Source organism: Amblyomma maculatum, chromosome 1, assembly GCF_055883805.1.
Source record: "Amblyomma maculatum isolate TAMU_Amacu chromosome 1, ASM5588380v1, whole genome shotgun sequence".
In the NCBI taxonomy this organism is placed as follows: domain Eukaryota; kingdom Metazoa; phylum Arthropoda; class Arachnida; order Ixodida; family Ixodidae; genus Amblyomma; species Amblyomma maculatum.
Window position 1 is genome coordinate 306,643,860 of NC_139344.1, and position 18,615 is coordinate 306,662,474.

An 18,615-nucleotide genomic window follows, 5' to 3' on the forward strand; every position below is an offset into this window, starting at 1 on the left:
CTCCCAGCGACGAACTTCTCGCTTTGGAGGACGTGCGCGCGGTAGTCTATGACCACCTCCGTCAGCAACACCCGGACCCACGCATCGCGCTAGGAGAGCGCATCCCTGCTCTCGGCGCGCGCTCATTGTCGCGCCTACAGCGTGCAATGCTCATCCGAGTGCGCGTCGGCTGCGTGTGGCCCGGGGTAAGACGGGTGCTCCACGGACTTTCGTCGAGCGACGTGTGTGGTGATTGCGGTGCAGTGGAGACATTGGAGCACATGCTGCTTCGCTGTACCGCATCCGCAGAGCCACGTCGCGAGATTCTCGCGGCTTATAGGGCGCTCGGAATCATCCCGGATAGCATCGAGACGCTCCTATGGCCGTGAGGCATTGCGCGCACTCGTGACAGGGCAATGGTGAGCCTCTGTGCGTTCATCGAGCGGGCGGGCTTGAAGCCTCGCTTGCTCTTCGCCAGGTAGTGCGTGCGTGACCTGAACGCTCCGTGTGTGCTACCTTGGACGTATGCTGCCGGGCGCCCCACCCCGGCAGCTGGTGCATTGTGTCGCACGCGGGATCTGTCTGCGACAGGACGCTACGTGCGCGCGACTATGTATATACATCAATGGTATATATATATATATATATATATATATATATATATATATATATATATATATATATATATATATATATATGTGTGTGTGTGTGTGTGTGTGTGTGTGTGTGTGTGTGTGTGTGTGTGTGTGTGTGTGTGTGTGTGTGTGTGTGTGTGTGTGTGTGTGTGTGTGTGTGTGTGTGTGTGTGTGTGTGTGTGTGTGTGTGTGTGTGTGTGTGTGTGTGTGTGTGTGTGTGTGTGTGTGTGTGTGTGTGTGTGTGTGTGTGTGTGTGTGTGTGTGTGTGTGTGTGTGTGTGTGTGTTTTGTAAACAATTGCAGTGGCTGCTCGCGCGCAGGCATTTGTGGACAGCGCTCGGACACTTGCGCGCGAGCGATGCGAACTCGTTGACCGTCTGTACTTTGTAAATAATGTACAAAGCTCCCCCTGTCCTTTTTTCCTATCGCTCCCCTCTCTACTTCCCCTCGCTATCCTCTCCCTATCCCCTTTTCCTTCCCGCCGGCCGCAGCTCAAGTGCTTCAGTTTTTTAGATAGCAGTTGCCGCGGCCGGCAATACTCTTTTCCTTCTTTTTGATTATTAAAAAAAATAATAATAAATCAACCACTACCACCACCATAACCTTAGCCCTGTGCACCTGCATTTAGTTAACTGCCTTCTCGAAGAGACACAGCCGGCGCCGTCCTCTGAAACCATAACGAAAGTGTTCTGTTCATTTTCTCCGCATTCCACCCCCCCCCCCCCCTCGCTTTCCTTATCCCCAGCCATCTTTTTTGCTAGTCTGCTTGCCCCCTCTTTCCGGGCCTACAGAATCTTCACGCTCCCCGCATTTTCTAGGTTTGGCCGCACGCCCGTACTCATGTTTTGTCCTCTCTCTCTTTCCTAGCATTCACAGATCTCCCATGGCCGTCTTTCTTCTCCTCTTTTTTTTTTTTTAGTGCTCCTTCTTTCCTGCGACTGTACAATTTTCAAACCTTTAAAACTGAAACACAAGCAATGTAACCACAGTCTTGAAAAAGACCGGACCCCGGTCAAAACGTCGACGAAGAATGCATGAAGTGTTAAGGATCTTCGCTATTTATTTCTTCTGCAGCCAAGAACGTCTTTTTCGCAAGCATATATATATATATATATATATATATATATATATATATATATATATATATATATATATATATATATATATATATATATATATATATATATGTATAGTAACCAAGGACAAGGTTAAGAAAACCTTAGAGGCTATGAAAACGGGAAAAGCCGCTGGGGAGGATCAGATATAACTAGAGATTTGATGAACTACAAGGGGGGAGGGTCTATCGTGCTAGAAAAACTGGCCACCCTGTATACGCGATTCCTGGCGTCATCGATGGTACTGGAGTCATGGAAGACTAACATTACCTTAATTCATAAGGGGACGCTAAGGACTTGAAAAATCACCGGCCAATTAGGGTATTATCTTTTTGTCACGTGACAAGCTCGGTAGCCACTGATGAAGGCACTGCCTTTGGACTCTCTTTATTGGGCTGACTTGTGCCCGAAAGAACTAAGAAATTGGCACCAGCGATATCGACAATCGTGTTTGTCGGTCGTCGAACTCAGAATGCCCGCTGCACCCGCCATTGTTCAAATTAAAGGCGGCGAGGAAGCATCTAGATAAAGCCGCAAACGGTGACTAGCACAACCTGGAATATTACAGAAATAGACGCGAGTGGCTGCAATCTTCGAGATGAATCTGGACGCGTCTTGCATGCACGACAAGAAACTGATAATGCGGCGTCTCGCGAAAAGGAGCGTGAACAAAGAATACAGAAACTATCCGCCCGCAGGAATCACAGTGATAAGTCCGCATGCCGGTGGCTGTCGAAAAAGAACAAATGAAAGAATTTTATGGTACGCGGCATTACGCCCCCCCTTTAAAAGGCATCGCCTCGATGCTTACAAAATAAACAGAGATGTAAAACATATACAATAAATTAAAAGAACTAAGGCTTGAACGCTTGTAATAAGATTTCAGGCGCACAACACGGACAATTTCTGGGCGCGCCCGGCACCGCTGCGATAGGGTCGTGCCGTCGGGAATGACCTCGTAGTTAAGCTGTCCTGTGCGTCGAAGGACTCTGCGCCGAAGTACCGCTGCAAGAGCTTATCACTCAGCCAGCGGCGGTGTGTCCACATCCGCACTTAGTCTCCCCGGCTATATTCTACGCCGCGTCGCCGCAAGTTGTATCGTCGGGCCTCAGTGCGCTGCTGGTCTTTAATGCGCAGTCAAGCGAGTCGCCGGGCTTCCTCTGCACGCTGAAGATAGGCGGGGATGTCCAGGTTCTCCTCGTCGGTTACACGTGGCAGCATTGCATTGCGTCGAGCGTCGTCGTGGGCTCCCTGCCGTACACAAGGTTGAACGGGGTCGACCTGGCTGTCTTTTGGACGACGGTGTTATAAGCGAAGATGACGTAGGCTAGAACGGCTCCCCATGTCTTCTGTTCGGCGTTGACGTACATTGCAATCATTTCCGCAATAGTTTTGTTCAGACGCTCCGTAGGTCCATTTGTCTGAGGATGGTACGCAGATGTTCGTCAATGGCTTGTATCACTGTATTCCAGGATGGCTTGCGTCAGCTCTGCCGTAAATACCGTTCTCCTGTCCGTGATGAGCACTTCTGGGGCGCCGTGTCATAAAGAATTTGTTCCAGAAAAAAATTGGCGACTTCAGCCGCGGTACCATTGGGTAGGGATTTTGCTTCGGTGAAGCGGGTGAGGTAGTCGGTGGCCACGGTGATCCACTTGTTACCCGTAGATGAAGATGGAAAGGGACCAAGGAGATCCATCCCGATTTGTTGAGAGGGCAGGGTTTGGACGGTATCAGGTTCAGCAGTCCAGCTGGTCTGATCGGCGGCGTCTTATGTCGCTGGCACTCACGGCACGTTTTCAAGTATTGGGCAACGTCGGCAAGCAGTCGCGGCCCGTAGTAAGTTTCTGATCAATCCTCTATAGTAAGCGCAAGGAATCTGTGCACAACTTTCTTGTCGACAGGCGGTGGAAACTGCTATCGCAGCTGTTTTCTCCGGGCGGACACCATCGTTGATAACGATGAGACGTAGAAACCGCAGTTCCTCGTGGGCGAAGTGGCATTTCTCTGGTTTTAACGTCAGTCCCGATGGCTTGATGGTATCCAGCATTGTCTGCAGCCGTTTCAGGTAGTCTTCAAAGTTTGACGAGAATAGATGGGTGTCGTCCAAGTATACCAAGCAAATTTGCCACTTCAAGCCAGCTAGGACAGTGAACGAGGCTGGCGCGGAGCATAAGCAAGATGGCATTACCTTGAATTCGAAGGACCGTCTGGTGTTATGAATGCCCTCTTCTCTCGGTCCCTTTTGTCGACCTCAATTTTGCCAGTATCCGCTCCTAAAGTCCATAGACAACAAATACCTACTGTTGTAGAGATGGTCTAGACTGTTGTCGATGTGGGGGAGGGGGTAGACGTCTTCTTTCGTTATGCTATTCAAGCGCAGATAATCGACGCAGAAGCGAAGGGTGCCATCTTTCTTCTTTACCAAAACAACTGGCGCCGTTGATGGCTGGATAACGTCGTCCCGAAGCATTTCGTCTACTTGATCGCGAATGGCCTAGCGTTCTCGCGGAGATACATAGTAGGGTATTCGACGCAGTGGGCTGGCGTGTTCATCCGTGGGGATGTGATGCTTGGTCAAAGAAGTTTGTCAAACGTTAGAAGCTGACGAACAGCATTCGCTGTAATTTCGAAGAATGGCTCGTATCTGGTCGTGCCTGCCTCGGGTTAGTGCTGGATTAATATCGAACCTGGGTTGGTGGCCTTTGTCAGTTTGGTCATACGCGAGATTGTCGGAGAGGGTAAAGACACCGCTAATGTCTGCTAATTCGTCGAGGAAGACGACCGTTGTTCCCTTGTTGAGATGCCGGTATTCATCGGTGAAGTTGGTTACCAACACCTGTTCCTTCCAAAAATGAGCGATGTCTCTTGCTATGTCAAGTACTCTATCCAGTAACAACTTGTTGCTTCCTTCGACGATTCCTTCAGAGATATTGACTTCTGTACCCACAGGGATGATGATGCTTGATCGGAGCGGTACGTTCAATTCTTCGTCGAAGACGTTGAGAGCGACGCCATGATTCGATATCGTCGTGGAAGGTACGGCGTTGTCCATCGAGAGCTTGATAAGTTTTGAGCGATGGTCGATATTTGCCCGATGCTCATTGATAAAATCCATACCCAGAATGACGCTTGTAATAACGCTTCAACGCTTGTAAACTAGAATAACGTCTCGTGAGCAGTTCTGTAGAACCACGCAGCTCCTGGGATGAGTACGCCCATTTACTGTTACTCTTGCGGTACATAGCCCGGACGGCGTAATAAAATTACCACCAGCAGTGCGTATTAGCGGGCCATTCCAAGTGAGCTTCAATTTCTTGAGCTGGGCGGCGAATGCTCCACTGATGACAAAATAGTCGGCTCCGGTGTCTACCAGGGCGGTGACTGTGCGACCGTCGACAGCAACTCCAAGGTCGCTTGTTCGCGTCCTCGCATTGCACGTCGGCCTTGGTGTCCGCTCACGGCTCCATCGTTTATTGATGTCACGGCCGGGGCACACCGTTGTCACTTCGCTGGGCATCGGTGTCGGTTTGCACTGTGGTTCTGTGTTCATCGATTTTGCCGTCGTGTAGCGGCGGTGTCACTTTATAGCCTAGGCGCGTGATCGTCTAGGTAATCTTCATTGGGTGCGTCGTCGTAAAAGCGTTGTCGTCGGCTTTCGTCGTCACCGGCGGCGGCGGCAGAGGATCTGCGGTTTTTCGCAGTTGAGCAACCTCACTTCCAAAGGCCTTTAGTTTCGCCTACGGTGGCTAGGGGACCTTCCCTGCACACTGTCAATATAGTTGTGGCCTGTGCGGTGATGGAGAGCGGTACCGAAGCCGGTGACTCTGCCCTGCGCAAGTAGTGTTCGATTTCTTTTGGTCGTTTGCTAGGTCGGGGTCGTGAAGCGTCGATGGCTAGGCCGCGCAGGCCGATGCACCTGTATGGTCAGTGGCGTAAAATGTGGCCAGCCTGAAACCATAATGGCCGGTTGTTCGCAGTCCTCCAGTCGTAGCACTTCTTGGGACTTGAAGGTCGTTGGTAGGCTTGGCGGGCGGGGGCCAAAGGGCGGCTTTCTGGAACAGGATGGTAGCAGCGAGGGCTTGGAAAGTCACGTCGAGGTGCAGGACAACGGAATGCAACAGCCTAATTCATTGCTGTTTCTTATTGTGATGGAGCCGTCGGAGCCGTCACTTGAGGAACACCCAGTGCCTGATGGACTGCCCAGGATGACGTCTGTGAGCAACGTAACCTGCGGCTGCGCTTGCGGTGGCACGAGGCGGCGCAGTTCTTCGCGAATGACTCGACGGGTGATCGCAGGGGGCTTATCTCCGCTGGTAGGTGTGGTGTATTAGTGGCTTGTAGGCAGCGTTTCAAGAGGCCGGTTGTAGAGTCGCCACGTGCTTCTAGTTTTTTTTTTTTATATTTGCTGCTTCCTGGCAGAACTCGGCAACAGTCGTTGGCAGCTGGCGAAGTAACCTGCAAATAGATATCTTTCACACTACGCATCAAAAGGTTTACCTTAGTTTCCTCTGTTATGCCGGGATCTACGAGGCTGAACAGACGCTTCATTTCCTCAACATAAGCGAGGAGAGGCTCATTTGGGGAACTGAATTCTTGATTGGAGGAGGGCCTTTGTTCTTTCCGGGCGGAATTTGCAAACGCCTTCATGAACTCTGCTTTGAATGTCTCCCAGTCCATTAAAGAAGTCTCATTATTTTTGAACTAGGTTCGCGCAGGTACTTGAAGAGCAAAGTTGACTTGAGTTTCGAAACGTCATTCCAGCCATTGAGTGATGCGACGTCGTAGAAAAGGTCCATCCACTCTTCCGCATATTCATAGGGCTGTCGTTAGAAGATCAGGGGCTCCCGGGGCTCAACGAAGAAACCCCGTGAAGAACACTGGGCCATTGTCGACGTTGGTACCTTCTTCAGGCGTCGAACGGGGTCCAGCAGCAGATCCCTTGAAGTCGGCGGCTGGCTCGGTGAACATTAGGCTGGTCCGCCAGGGCGATAGGAATGATGCCAATGTATTTTCTTGAATAGGTAGGCCAGATCAAAAATGGCAGCACCTCCATGAGATGTCACGTAGTAGTGACAAGCCCGGTAGTCATAACTGAAGGCACTGGTTTTGTAGTCGAATGAAGCTCTGTCTCATGCTCCCGAAAGAACTAAGCTATCGGCGGCGGTTGGTTGGTTGGTTGGTCGGTCGGTCGGTCGGTCGGTCGGTCGGTCGGTCGGTCGGTCGGTCGGTCGGTCGGTCGGTCGGTCGGTCGGTCGGTCGGTCGGTCGGTCGGTCGGTCGGTCGGTCGGTCGGTCGGTCGGTCGGTCGGTCGGTCGGTCGGTCGGTCGGTCGGTCGGTCGGTCGGTCGGTCGGTCGGTCGGTCGGTCGGTCGGTCGGTCGGTCGGTCGGTCGGTCGGTCGGTCGGTCGGTCGGTCGGTCGGTCGGTCGGTCGGTCGGTCGGTCGGTCGGTCGGTCGGTCGGTCGGTCGGTCGGTCGGTCGGTCGGTCGGTCGGTCGGTCGGTCGGTCGGTCGGTCGGTCGGTCGGTCGGTCGGTCGGTCGGTCGGTCGGTCGGTCGGTCGGTCGGTCGGTCGGTCGGTCGGTCGGTCGGTCGGTCGGTCGGTCGGTCGGTCGGTCGGTCGGTCGGTCGGTCGGTCGGTCGGTCGGTCGGTCGGTCGGTCGGTCGGTCGGTCGGTCGGTCGGTCGGTCGGTCGGTCGGTCGGTCGGTCGGTCGGTCGGTCGGTCGGTCGGTCGGTCGGTCGGTCGGTCGGTCGGTCGGTCGGTCGGTCGGTCGGTCGGTCGGTCGGTCGGTCGGTCGGTCGGTTGGTTGGTTGGTTGGTTGGTTGGTTGGTTGGTCGGTTCATAGGAAAGGAAAGGCGCAGTATCTGTCACACTTGCTCTGTGGACACCTGAACCGCGCCGTAAGGGAAGGAATGAAGGTGGGAGTGAAAGTGGATAGAGAAAAAGGGAGCAAAAACAACAATCGTGTTCGTCGAACTAAGAATGCCCGTTGCACCCGTGTATGTTCAATTTGAAGGCGGCTAGGAAACTTCTAGATAAAGCCGCCAACGGTGACTAGCAAAACCTCCAACATTGCAGAAACAGACGCGAGTGGTCGAAATCTTCGAGACACATCTCGACGCCTCTTTTGCGATAAGAACCTGACAAGGCGGCGTCACGCGAAAACGAGCTTGAATAAACAAAGATTACACAAACTATCCGCCCGCTGGAATCACAGTGATAAGGCCGCATGCCCTCCCAGTCTTCTTTCACTCCCGCCTTCCTCCATTCCTTTACGGCGTGGTACATGTGTCCGTAGAGAATTGTGACAGATACTGCGCCTTTTCTATCCTGTAAATAAATTAGAAATGCCGCTGATGCCTCCTCGACATCTGGCTCTGCTTCTGTTTGCTGTGTGGTGCAGCGTTCCAGAAAGCGCCAAATGAAAGCCGCCACACGGACGCCTGAATTGAACGCCCAGTGGGGTGAGCTTCGTCTATGCATGAATCGCCTGGTGACGTCATCAGCAGTGGTGACCGTACATCGTCCGCCCCTTGTCGAACACAACCAGCATTCCATTGAACACATGAAAGTTCACCGGCGTTCTATAATTCGTTTACAGAAAATTTAAGGCGCAGTATCTCTCACTCGCGCAATCCCGCTACCCTCATGGTAGACAAGGAGAATTTTGACGAAGGTTTGAGAATCCGGGGCGTGGCGCAGTTGGTAAAGCGCTCAGCTGAGACTAGGTTTATTAATTAATTTTACCTTTGTCCGCTCTGGAAAGTGTGACACCTTCTGCCGGCAGCCTCTGCCGACAGCTCCTGCTGACAACGATGAGGCATTAAAGGCTTTCGCCTTAATATCAAGCATGTTTTCAGAAAGGGTACTCTACTACCTGTCCTATTCATACCATTAACCAGATGATAGAAAAATGCTCGGAATATAACAAACCGTTATACATAACATTCGTTGATTTCAAAAAAGCATTCCACTCAGCAGAAACATCGGCAGTCATAAAGGCATTGCGAAATCAAAGTATAGACGAGCCGCTTGTGAAAGTACTAAGAGACATCAATATTGGCGCCACAGAAACCATGAATGCAACAAAAGTCCCATGAAGAAAGATGTCAGGCAAGGAGACACAATCTCCCCAGTACTATTCACAGCTTGCTTAGAGGAAGTATTCAGAGACTTGGAATGGGAGCAGTTAGGAATAAGGGTAGATGGAGAATACCTCAGTAATCTGCGCTTTGCTGATGACATTGCCTTGCTAAGCAACTCGGGGGATGAACTGCAAATAATGATCGATGACCTAGACAGGAAAAGTAGAAAGGTAGGCTTGAAAATCAATATGCAGAAGACTAAGGTAATATTCAACAGCCTCGGGAAGGAACAGCAGTTTACATTAGGTAGCGAAGTACTGGAAGTAGTAGGCGATTATGTCTACTTAGGACAGGTAGTAACCGCTGATCCGGACCATGAAAAGGAAATAACAAGTAGAATAAGATTGGGATGGAGCGCATTTGGCAAGCACTCGCAGATTATGACTAGCAGCTTACCGGTATCGCTCAAGAGGAAAGTATACAACAGTTGCATCTTTCCTGTACTCACCTATGAGGCTGAAACGTGGAGGCTAACCAAGAGAGTTCTACTTAAGTTGAGGACAACCCAGAGGGCTATGGAACGAAAAATGGTAGGGGTAACATTAAGAGATAGGAAGCGTGCACAGTGGGTCAGAGAAATAACTCAAGTTACCGACATTCTAGTAGAAATTAAGAAAAAGAAATGGGCATGGGCAGGACATGTAGTGCGTAGAGAAGACAACCGATGGTCACTTAGGGTAACAAATTGGATTCCAAGGGGACAAAAGCGTAGCAGGGGCAGGCAGAAAGTTAGGTGGGCGGATTAGATTAAGAAATTCGCGGGGATCAAGTGGATACAAGTGGTACAGGACCGGGTTAATTGGATGGGTATGGGAGAGGCCTTACCCCTGCACTGGGTATAGTCCGGCTGGTGATGATGATGATGTGTTTTTGCAAAGCTCAGCTAGCATATGTGTCTCTTGGATGGAAATTTTAATTAAGCACTCCTCTTCAGTGCTTTGTTATGTTATTAAAAGTACAGCAGAAAGCTGAAAACTTAAACACCTTTTAAATATTTTGTTGTCTGCTTTACTCTTTTCAACAAAGATACTAAGGACTAGTATGTAACTGAAATTTCCGTGACACATGCTTTCTGAGCTTTACATGAATATTATTGGCATCTTTTTCACTATTAGGGGACCCTGCGGGCAAGTTCCGGGACGAGTGCGAATGTCCGTCGGGCGTCCGTGGGACATGATCCGGAGTCAGAAACTATATTCCGACGGCTTTCCACGGCACGAATGTCGAACACAAACGGATTTCCGTCGAACGTGCGAACCTCCGAAAAAGAACGTTCGTTGGTCGTCTGTTGTACAACAATGGACGTCCGGGGTTTAGTGAGTGCGACTTCGATGGTTAGTGGAAGTGAATTAAGAAATTTTTGCGAAGGCAGATAGCGGCACACTGCAGTTCCGGACAGAGTCATTAAATGTCGACGATTGCGTAACTAAGAGGAGGCGTATAAAACTAGCGAAATCGTAGGTGTGACCGGACCTACCGAGTCGCTGAAAGCGGCCGGCAGCTGTAGTTCCGCGTCACTTGCGGAACACAGCTTATTCCCTTCTGCTTAATCGCCGCACAATCTTCTCCGCAAAAATTACGCAAAACGATTTGAAATCCACTTCTGGTCACATTTATTAAAGCGGATACAATCAGAAACCCCGCATTCCCAGTCTCGCACGACGCCAGTGAATTACGCTCGCTTTCATTGTCTCACTATCAACTGACAAAACGTTTAGAACGCGCAACATATTGCCGCGAAACCTTCAAAACTCTATTTGTTGTTTTTTAATAGCCGCCGGCATGCGGCCTTAACACTCTAATTCTGTATCGCGTATCAGTTCAGCATTCTTTGTTTGTTAATGCTCGATGTCACGAGCCGCGCCTTCATCAGTTTCGTTGTAGCGCGTTGTAAGATTCCGGCCACTCGTGTGCCTTTCTACAATGTTCCAGCTTGTATTTGTAGCTGTTGGGACGTTATCTAGATTGTTCTGAGCAGCCTTTAAATTGAGCGTTGACGAGTGCGACGGGCATTCTTTGTTCGACGACCAACCAGCATGTTTGTTGCTATCGCCGCCGCCGAGTTGCTTAGTTCTTTTGCGGGCGCAAGTCAGCCAAAAAACAGTTAAATTCAGTACCATCAAGCCTATGTCTTTTTTTGGTGTCTACGGCCTTGTCACCACTACGTGACATATGGTGGAGGCGCTGCCTTTGATCCTTCAAGCGAAGACCCCAGCCTTGTTCCTGTTACCCTGGAGGACCAGCCAACAGGCCACCAAACCAGTCGCCGGCTTCAAGGGCTCCAACCTAAACACGGTCTGCTGCCGGACCCCATTCGATCTTGGAAGGCATCGATGGTGACAATGGCCCAGCCTACAGCACCGGTTGTTTTCGTGCAACCCCGTGAGCCCCCCTTCTTCCATGGACGACTGGATGAAAATGCCGGAGACTGGATGGACCTTTTTGACCGTGTGGCAGAATTCAACGGCTGGAACGATGCTGCGTAACTCAGGCAGGTCTACTTTGTTCTTCAAGGACATGCCTGAGTTTGGTTTGAAAATCACAAGACTTCTTTCAAGGATTGGCAGATATTCAAAGAACAGTTTTTGATGGCCTTTGCAAGTTCTGTCCGAAAAGAAAGAGCTCAGGCCCTCCTCCAATCAAGAATTCAACTACCAAACGAGCCTGTCCTGGTCTACGTGGAGGAGATGACGCGCCTATTTTGCCGCGCCGACCCTAATATGACCGGAGGTGAGAGAGTAAAATTCTTAATGCGAGGCGTTAAAGAGTCGCGTTTTGAAGGACTTGTCCGGAACCCGCTGAAAACTGTAGACGAATTTGAAAGTGAAGCATCGACAATCGAGAAGACGTTGGACACACGGATGCGCCACTACGAGCGACCGCTTCAACCGGACTACTCAAGCCACTACCACAGCGCATCTGCAAGCGGAGAAAGCCTTCGCGACCTCATCCGTGAGATCATCCAAGAGGAACTTCGTCACTTACTGCCATCATTCCAACAACCTCAGGCTGCGACTCTCGCGGTAGTCGTCCGTGAAGAAGTCCAGCAGGCACTGGGCGTTCCGCAAGCGACGATTCCGACGGCTCCAGTGCATAAATCAGCAGCGATGAGCTATGCTGCTGCATTACATCGTCCTGCACCTCTACGCGACCTCCCAAGCCGACGTGACCTCCCAGCCCTCGTCGCTACCATCCTGCCCCCGAAAGCGGCCCCTTGTCCCCCGCCCGCCAAGTCTACGAACGATCTCCAAGCCCCAGAAAATGCGACACCTGGAGGACATCTAACAACCGACCGCTCTGCTTCCATTGTGGTGAGGCAGGACACATCCTCCGTCACTGCCCGAACAGGCGGATCGGCCTCCGTGGTTTCGCTGTCAACGCTCCACGACCCCGTCCTGGCGAGCGACCACAGGAAATCAACGACTTCCTGCGCAGCGGAGAGCACTCTTCGCCAAGGCGTCTGTCACGCTCCCCATCGCCGTACAATGCCCGATTTGCATCGCCGGGCCGCGGTTACGTGCAAGGAAGGTCTCCTAGCCCCCGTAGGGGAAACTAAAGGCAGCGACCTTTGGAGGTGAGGTTGCTCACCGGCGAAAAGACGAACATCCTCCGCCGCCGATGACCACTAACGACGACGCAGCCATTTCACCGCCGCTCCACACGAAGACATCGACGACAAAACGACCAGAGTGCAAGCCGACACTGCCGCCAACGAAGGAACAACGGTATGCCCCGGCCATGACCTGAAGAAACGACGGAGCCGAGATCGGACACCAAAGCCCACTTGTAATGCAAGGACGCGAACAAGTGACTTTGAAGTTGATATCGACGGTCGCAGAGTCACTGCCCTAGTAGACACCGGAGCTGACTATTCAGTCATCAGTGGACCGCTAGCCTCTCAGCTAAGGAAAGTTACGACCGCTTGGGATGGCCCGCTGATTCGCACCGCAGGTAGCAACCTGATTACTCCATCGGGCCGATGTACTGCAAGAATAACCGTAAATAGGCGTACTTACCCCACCAGCTTCGTGGTCTTGCAGCAGTGATCCCGCAATGAAATTTTAGGCATGAACTTCCTAAATGCACATAGGGCTACCATCGACCTGCGATCCAAGCTCATCAAGCTCTCTGCAGACAAAGCCATACCTGCTACGACGACTTCGACGCAACACATCGCTCTAAACGTCCTCTATGGAGAATTGACCGTGCCGCCCCGACCAAGTCTCGTAGTCTGCGTAGGTAGCGCAAACATCGAAACCGCTGAAGGCATCGTCGAAGGAAATATCCAATTGCTGTTGGATATTTCCTTCGACGGCATGCGGCCTTATCACTCTGATTCTGGATCGCGTATCAGTTCTGTATTGTTTGTTTGTTAATGCTCGATGTCGCGAGTCACACCTTTATCAGTTTCGTTGTAGCGCAAGATGCACCGAGGTCTGTCTCGAATATTCCGGCCACTCGTGTGTCTTTCTACAATGTTCCAGCTTGTGCTTGTAGCAGTTGCGACGTTATCTAGATTGTTCTGAGCCGCCTTTAAATTGAACGTTGACGAGTGCGACGGGCATTCTTTGTTCGACGACCGACCAGCACATTTGTTGCTATCGCCGCCACCGAGTTGCTTAGTTCTTTTGCGGGCGCAAGTCCTCCCAATAAAGAGTTAAATTCAGTACCATCAAGCCTGTGTCTTTTTTTCGTGTCTACGGCCTTGTCACCACTGAGTGACAATATAGCAAAATGTATGTATGTATGCATGAATATATATATATATGCCCGTTTTATTGCATTTTCAATACACCGTTTTTACAGCCAAACACGACCCTCAACAAAAGTTTACGATGTTATTGATGCGTTAGCAATCTCCCAAGTTCTGGCGAACCATTCTTTATTGATGACATAATTCATTATGTTCGTCTAGGATTCTTTGAATCCACTGATTCCCAAGAACAATGAATACTGGCTTGTTATATTCGCATCCATTTGTTTTGGCGCAGTACGGATGGCGTTTCTACTGTCACTGAGGTTTACAAGAAAACCCATTCAAACTACTGTTAGAGGTGGCGAGACTAAATGCAGAATATCAGATACCAGGGGTTTTTTTCTAACCTGGGGCTCAGAAGTATCAGCAATCTCAAGTAGTAGATTTGGAATCTCACTCGCTTTCATTTAGGTGAACAGTTCCTGGTTTGAAACAATTCAGCTGGCAGTTTCAAATAAAGAACAGGTCCTTGGCAAACCATGTACAGCATGTGGCTCACGGACAGAGCTAAGAGCCGTAATGCCCAATTTCGCAAACCTGAGCGTCTGCAAATTGAAGCCACGTGGATCATGCACAAGTTGAGCGAAAACCTGTAAACCCCTTAAAAATTGCACTATAGCAGAGCGAACGGTTGGAAGACAGTTTGTACTAGCAACAGCAAGTACGGAAACCGAAAGTTCCTAGCGATGTGAGTGGAGAGCATTCATGTACACAAGGCAGCACAAATCTTGGGCTCAGTGTTGGTACGGTGTTCGGCCATTGTAAGACCAGTCGTTATCGGCGTAGTACCAACACTGGGCCCAATGTTTGTGCAGCTTGGTAATATGGGAGAGAAAAAGGAGACAAACTGAACGAAGGAAGTTCTAAGAAAGGCAAGAGCGAAACCCAATGTCAAAAAGAAAGGCAGCCAATGAGACTTCTTATGAAAGGTGCGACTGAACCGCGTTTCAGAGGCTGCCGCATTCTTCCCCATTGCCGACAACCAGATAAATATTATTTAAAGTCATTTGCTAGATTAATTTATGAGTGGCGGAAATCTTTCGCTGCTTACCAAGAGTAATGTTACTAGAGTGCGTATTTACACTACGCTTTAATACTGGCTTGCTATATATGCATCCATTCGCTTCTGCGTAAAGATATTGAAGCTATGACGCGTTTCGAACCGTAAGCGCAAGAGACTGAGAATTTTCTCAGCTTCAGTAACAGTACCGTGCGTACTGCGCCAAGAGAAAGGCAAGCCCGCGCAGCATAAATGCGTACTGTAATTGGGGTACTCAGCAAAAACGAAGAAACCTATAGGAACATAATGAACTCTATTGTCAATGAAGGAAAGTCACAGCTTGCCTGGTTTGCATTTGATACAGCCATTCCACAAATAAGTTCAAGATCAACCTAAACACTACATCACGCAACTCTCTGCCGGAAGTCGTAGTTAGCTGTAACGCCCCGTATACTGTAAAACGAAATAAAACCACCATTTGCTGTCAGTCTCTCAGCAGGGCGCGCTTTTAAGTTGAAATGCGTTTCCATAATAACTTCTGTACGCATGTCCACAGTTCACTTCAAAACACTGCGTATACAGCGTACACAAATAAGCATATTATAAACGCGAAATCCAGCAACTCAATTCTTGCCAATCAAATAAATCAAACACTTGAGGAACTTGATGAACTTCGTTGTGCTTAAAAGAATGGTCCACAACAACATGCGAAATCGCTTTTGATACAGCCATTCAAAAATCGAAGCTAACGTATCAACTAAAACACGATTTCTCACAAAACTTTGTCGGGGGTAATACTTTGCTGCAGCACCCAGTCTTTTATACAATGAAATAAAACTGGCGTTTGTTTGTTGTCAGTCTCATACAAGCGGCCGCTTTTCGGGGCACAAGAGAGGCGCGAGCCATGCATTTGTTTTTCCCGTCCTCACGCATCGCCGCCAGTAGGGTGTCTGGATGCGCCCCTGGGGGCGAGAGTGGACGCATATGGCACCCTATAGCCGCCTATAGAGTTATTGTGAACGCTATAATACAAAGCCATATAGTAACTCTAGCCTCCTGTTAGCCTCCTGTTCTCGCCAGCGCCATCTCTCGCACGCTCGCAGCTACGCGGAAGTCGCACAATCAAGTGAGAGAAGCGAGCTCGCGCGTTCATCCTACATGGGACTCAGTCGCTGCCGCTCGACGGAAACGTGGAGCAAGGGCCGCCCAATTAGAGGGGAGGGACCATTAACACCCCACCTCTTTCAGATGTGGACTCGACGGAGAGGGAAGAAGAAAGCTCCTTAGCAGGTGTTGCACAAATCCCGCCACGTGAATAGGTACAAATTCTGAGGGTTCTATCATCATCATCATCATCATCAGCCTGATTATACCCACTGCAGGGCGAAGGCCTCTCCCATATTTCTCCACTTAATCCGGTTCTGTGCTAGCTGCATCCACTTGACCCCTGCGAACTTCTTAATCTCATCCGCCCACCTAACTTTCTGCCGCCCCTTGCTACGCTTTCCTTCCCTTGGAATCCAGTTTGTTACCCTCAGCGACCATCGGTTATCCTCTCTTCGCACTGCATGTCCTGCCCATGTCCATTTCTTCTTCTTAATTTCTATTAGAATGTCGGTAACTTGAGTTATTTATCTGACCCACTCTGCACGCTTTCTATCTCTTAATGTTACCCCTACCATTTTTCGTTCCATAGCCCTCTGGGTTGTCCTCAACTTAAGTAGAACTCTCTTGGTTAGCCTCCACGTTTCAGCCCCATAGGTGAGTGCAGGCAAGATGCAACTGTTGTATACTTTCCTCTTGAGCGATACCGGTAAGCTGCTAGTCATAATCTGCGAGTGCTTGCCAAATGCGCTCCATCCCAATCGTATTCGTCCCAGGAGGGTTCTATGCTAGCCTATAAATGCTATATGGAGGGGACCTGCCAGTATAATACATTGACTGTTTATGTCCGCAAACTTGAGTAGGCTAGCAGGTGGCTCTGTCAGGTTGTGCCTGGAAAATCAGCGGGCATTGGTCCAGAGAACTCACGCGGCGACCAATAAAGTCTCGGAATAGGGAGTCGTGCCATCCCCACCTCATTTTCCGGTTTTGCCTCTGTTGGCGGCAATCAGCGAGACGACGCTCTGGAAAGCGCTGCGTCTGGAACCCATGGAGTCTTGTGAGGCTAGAACGCGATTCCACTCTAAAACGCGCAGTTCGAGAGGGGGGGGGTTCGAGGTAAATCATCTCTAAACTTGCCTGAGAGAGGAACTTGTGTGAGAGAGGAGGAAGGCCGGGGTGGTTCGGGTTTGGAGTTGGGTTAAAACCCGCCACCGGACAAGGATGAATCTCCCCCTATCCGGCGCCCGGCTTTCAACCTCTCCCTGGGACCAATTTCGAACACTTCAGGAAACATACGAAACATATCTATGCCGCCACATTCTGGCAGCGCCGTCCGTTTTTCGATGGAGGCGAAGAGTCGCCCCTGAGCTGTGCTATATCAGTGCACGTAAAAGAATCCCAAGAGTAGAAATTTCCGGAACCCTCCACTATGGCGTCCCTCATAGCCTGAATCGCTTTGGGACGTTAAATACCACGGACCAAACGAAACCTATTTGCAGCCTCAACTCTGAATCAAAAACCCTCACTACGCACTAGTCCTAGCTCTATCAACACTCACTTGTACTGAGGCGCCAGGAAGTGCGGCAAGGTGTAGAGGAAAGACCCGATGCCCATGCAGAAGACGCCTGTAGCCATGATGCGTGGCTTGTGCATCTCGCTCCCAAAGAAAGTGACCGGCGCCATGAGCAGCAGCGACCCCACGTTGTACATGGATACTATAAGGCCGGTCTCGACGCTGCGCAAGTGGAAGCGACGCTCGAGCGTCGGCAAGGACACGTTAATGAAGCCGCTGATGACCATGCCCTGCACGAAGCCTGCAGCACAGAAGCAGACCAACACCCATTCGGCCGTTGCAAATTTCTGCAGCGTGGCAGGGTGAGCGTTCCGCCAACCACAGCGCGATTCCGCTTCGCTCCTGTCCGGAGCAGCCGCCGGTCCGCTGTGCATTGTGTCGCTCCTGGCGTCCGCAGCTTCCTGCACAAATCAACTTCCGCTTTATATGCTTCTTTGTTATCAGAACCAGTTCATTTCAATCGCGTTTTTTGGATCATGAGTGGAGCTCAGTCCACTCTGCGTCCACGTGCGGTGCTTTTCCGACACACGTATAAAGGAACGCTTCAAGGGTAAACTCGCCACGTTACCAATTCGTTTCCGCCCAGCCTCTCCTGTGAAGTTCTCCTGTCGCGCCACTTATTTTCTGACAGTAAATATTTCGTGAGACGAAAGCAGACGTAGAGGTGCTCCCGGAGTAAGTTTTTGCGGTCATTTGCAGTTTTTGGAGTACATCGAAAGTTGGATGCACCACAGAGCCCAGATATTTGAGACATTCTGATCAATATGGTTCGTGTGAAGAGGTTTAGCTCATTTTATGTAGAAACTTGCCTAAGCCTTTTTTTTTTTCAGTCAAGGACAAGCTGAATATCGGAGCTGACGACTGTTGCGTCACTGTGGAAGAGCATGTCTTCATTCGCCATGCCAGCTCATGGAACGTTTGGCATCATCGGTCTGCTCGGGCACGATTAATGAATAACGCCGTAGTGGATGGCTCCAGAAATGTGGACCACCTGAGGTTCCTTGACGTGCGTGGACATCGGACAGTACACGGGCACCTTTTGTGTTTAGTGCGACCGCACTAAGTACGAAAAGCGCCAGTATACTCTGCGATGTCAGTGCTCGGTGTTAGTGTGCACGCATGCTTCTTGGCACATATCGAGTTCCCGATATCATCGTCACTAACAAACAGCATTTTGAAGAGATGAAATAAAAGTGTCCTGCAGTCGAACAGCGTACGAATGGTGTATACTGCCTTATTATTACAGAGGAGAACGTACGCCGACGAAAATAGAGAAAGTGTTGGAGAAATAGCGAGGGAAAACGCACAGTG

General features: G+C 50.3%; 1 protein-coding gene across 1 annotated transcript in view; it reads right to left on the reverse strand.

Annotated features, from left to right (window-relative positions):
- LOC146206999 (solute carrier organic anion transporter family member 4A1-like) overlaps window positions 1-18,615 on the reverse strand; it is a 356,838-nt gene that overhangs the window by 332,508 nt on the left and 5,715 nt on the right. The window contains exon 3 of the mRNA XM_084576032.1: window positions 17,290-17,643. Coding sequence (XP_084432158.1) covers window positions 17,290-17,643 — 354 coding nt within the window. The remainder of the gene's footprint in view (window positions 1-17,289; window positions 17,644-18,615) is intronic.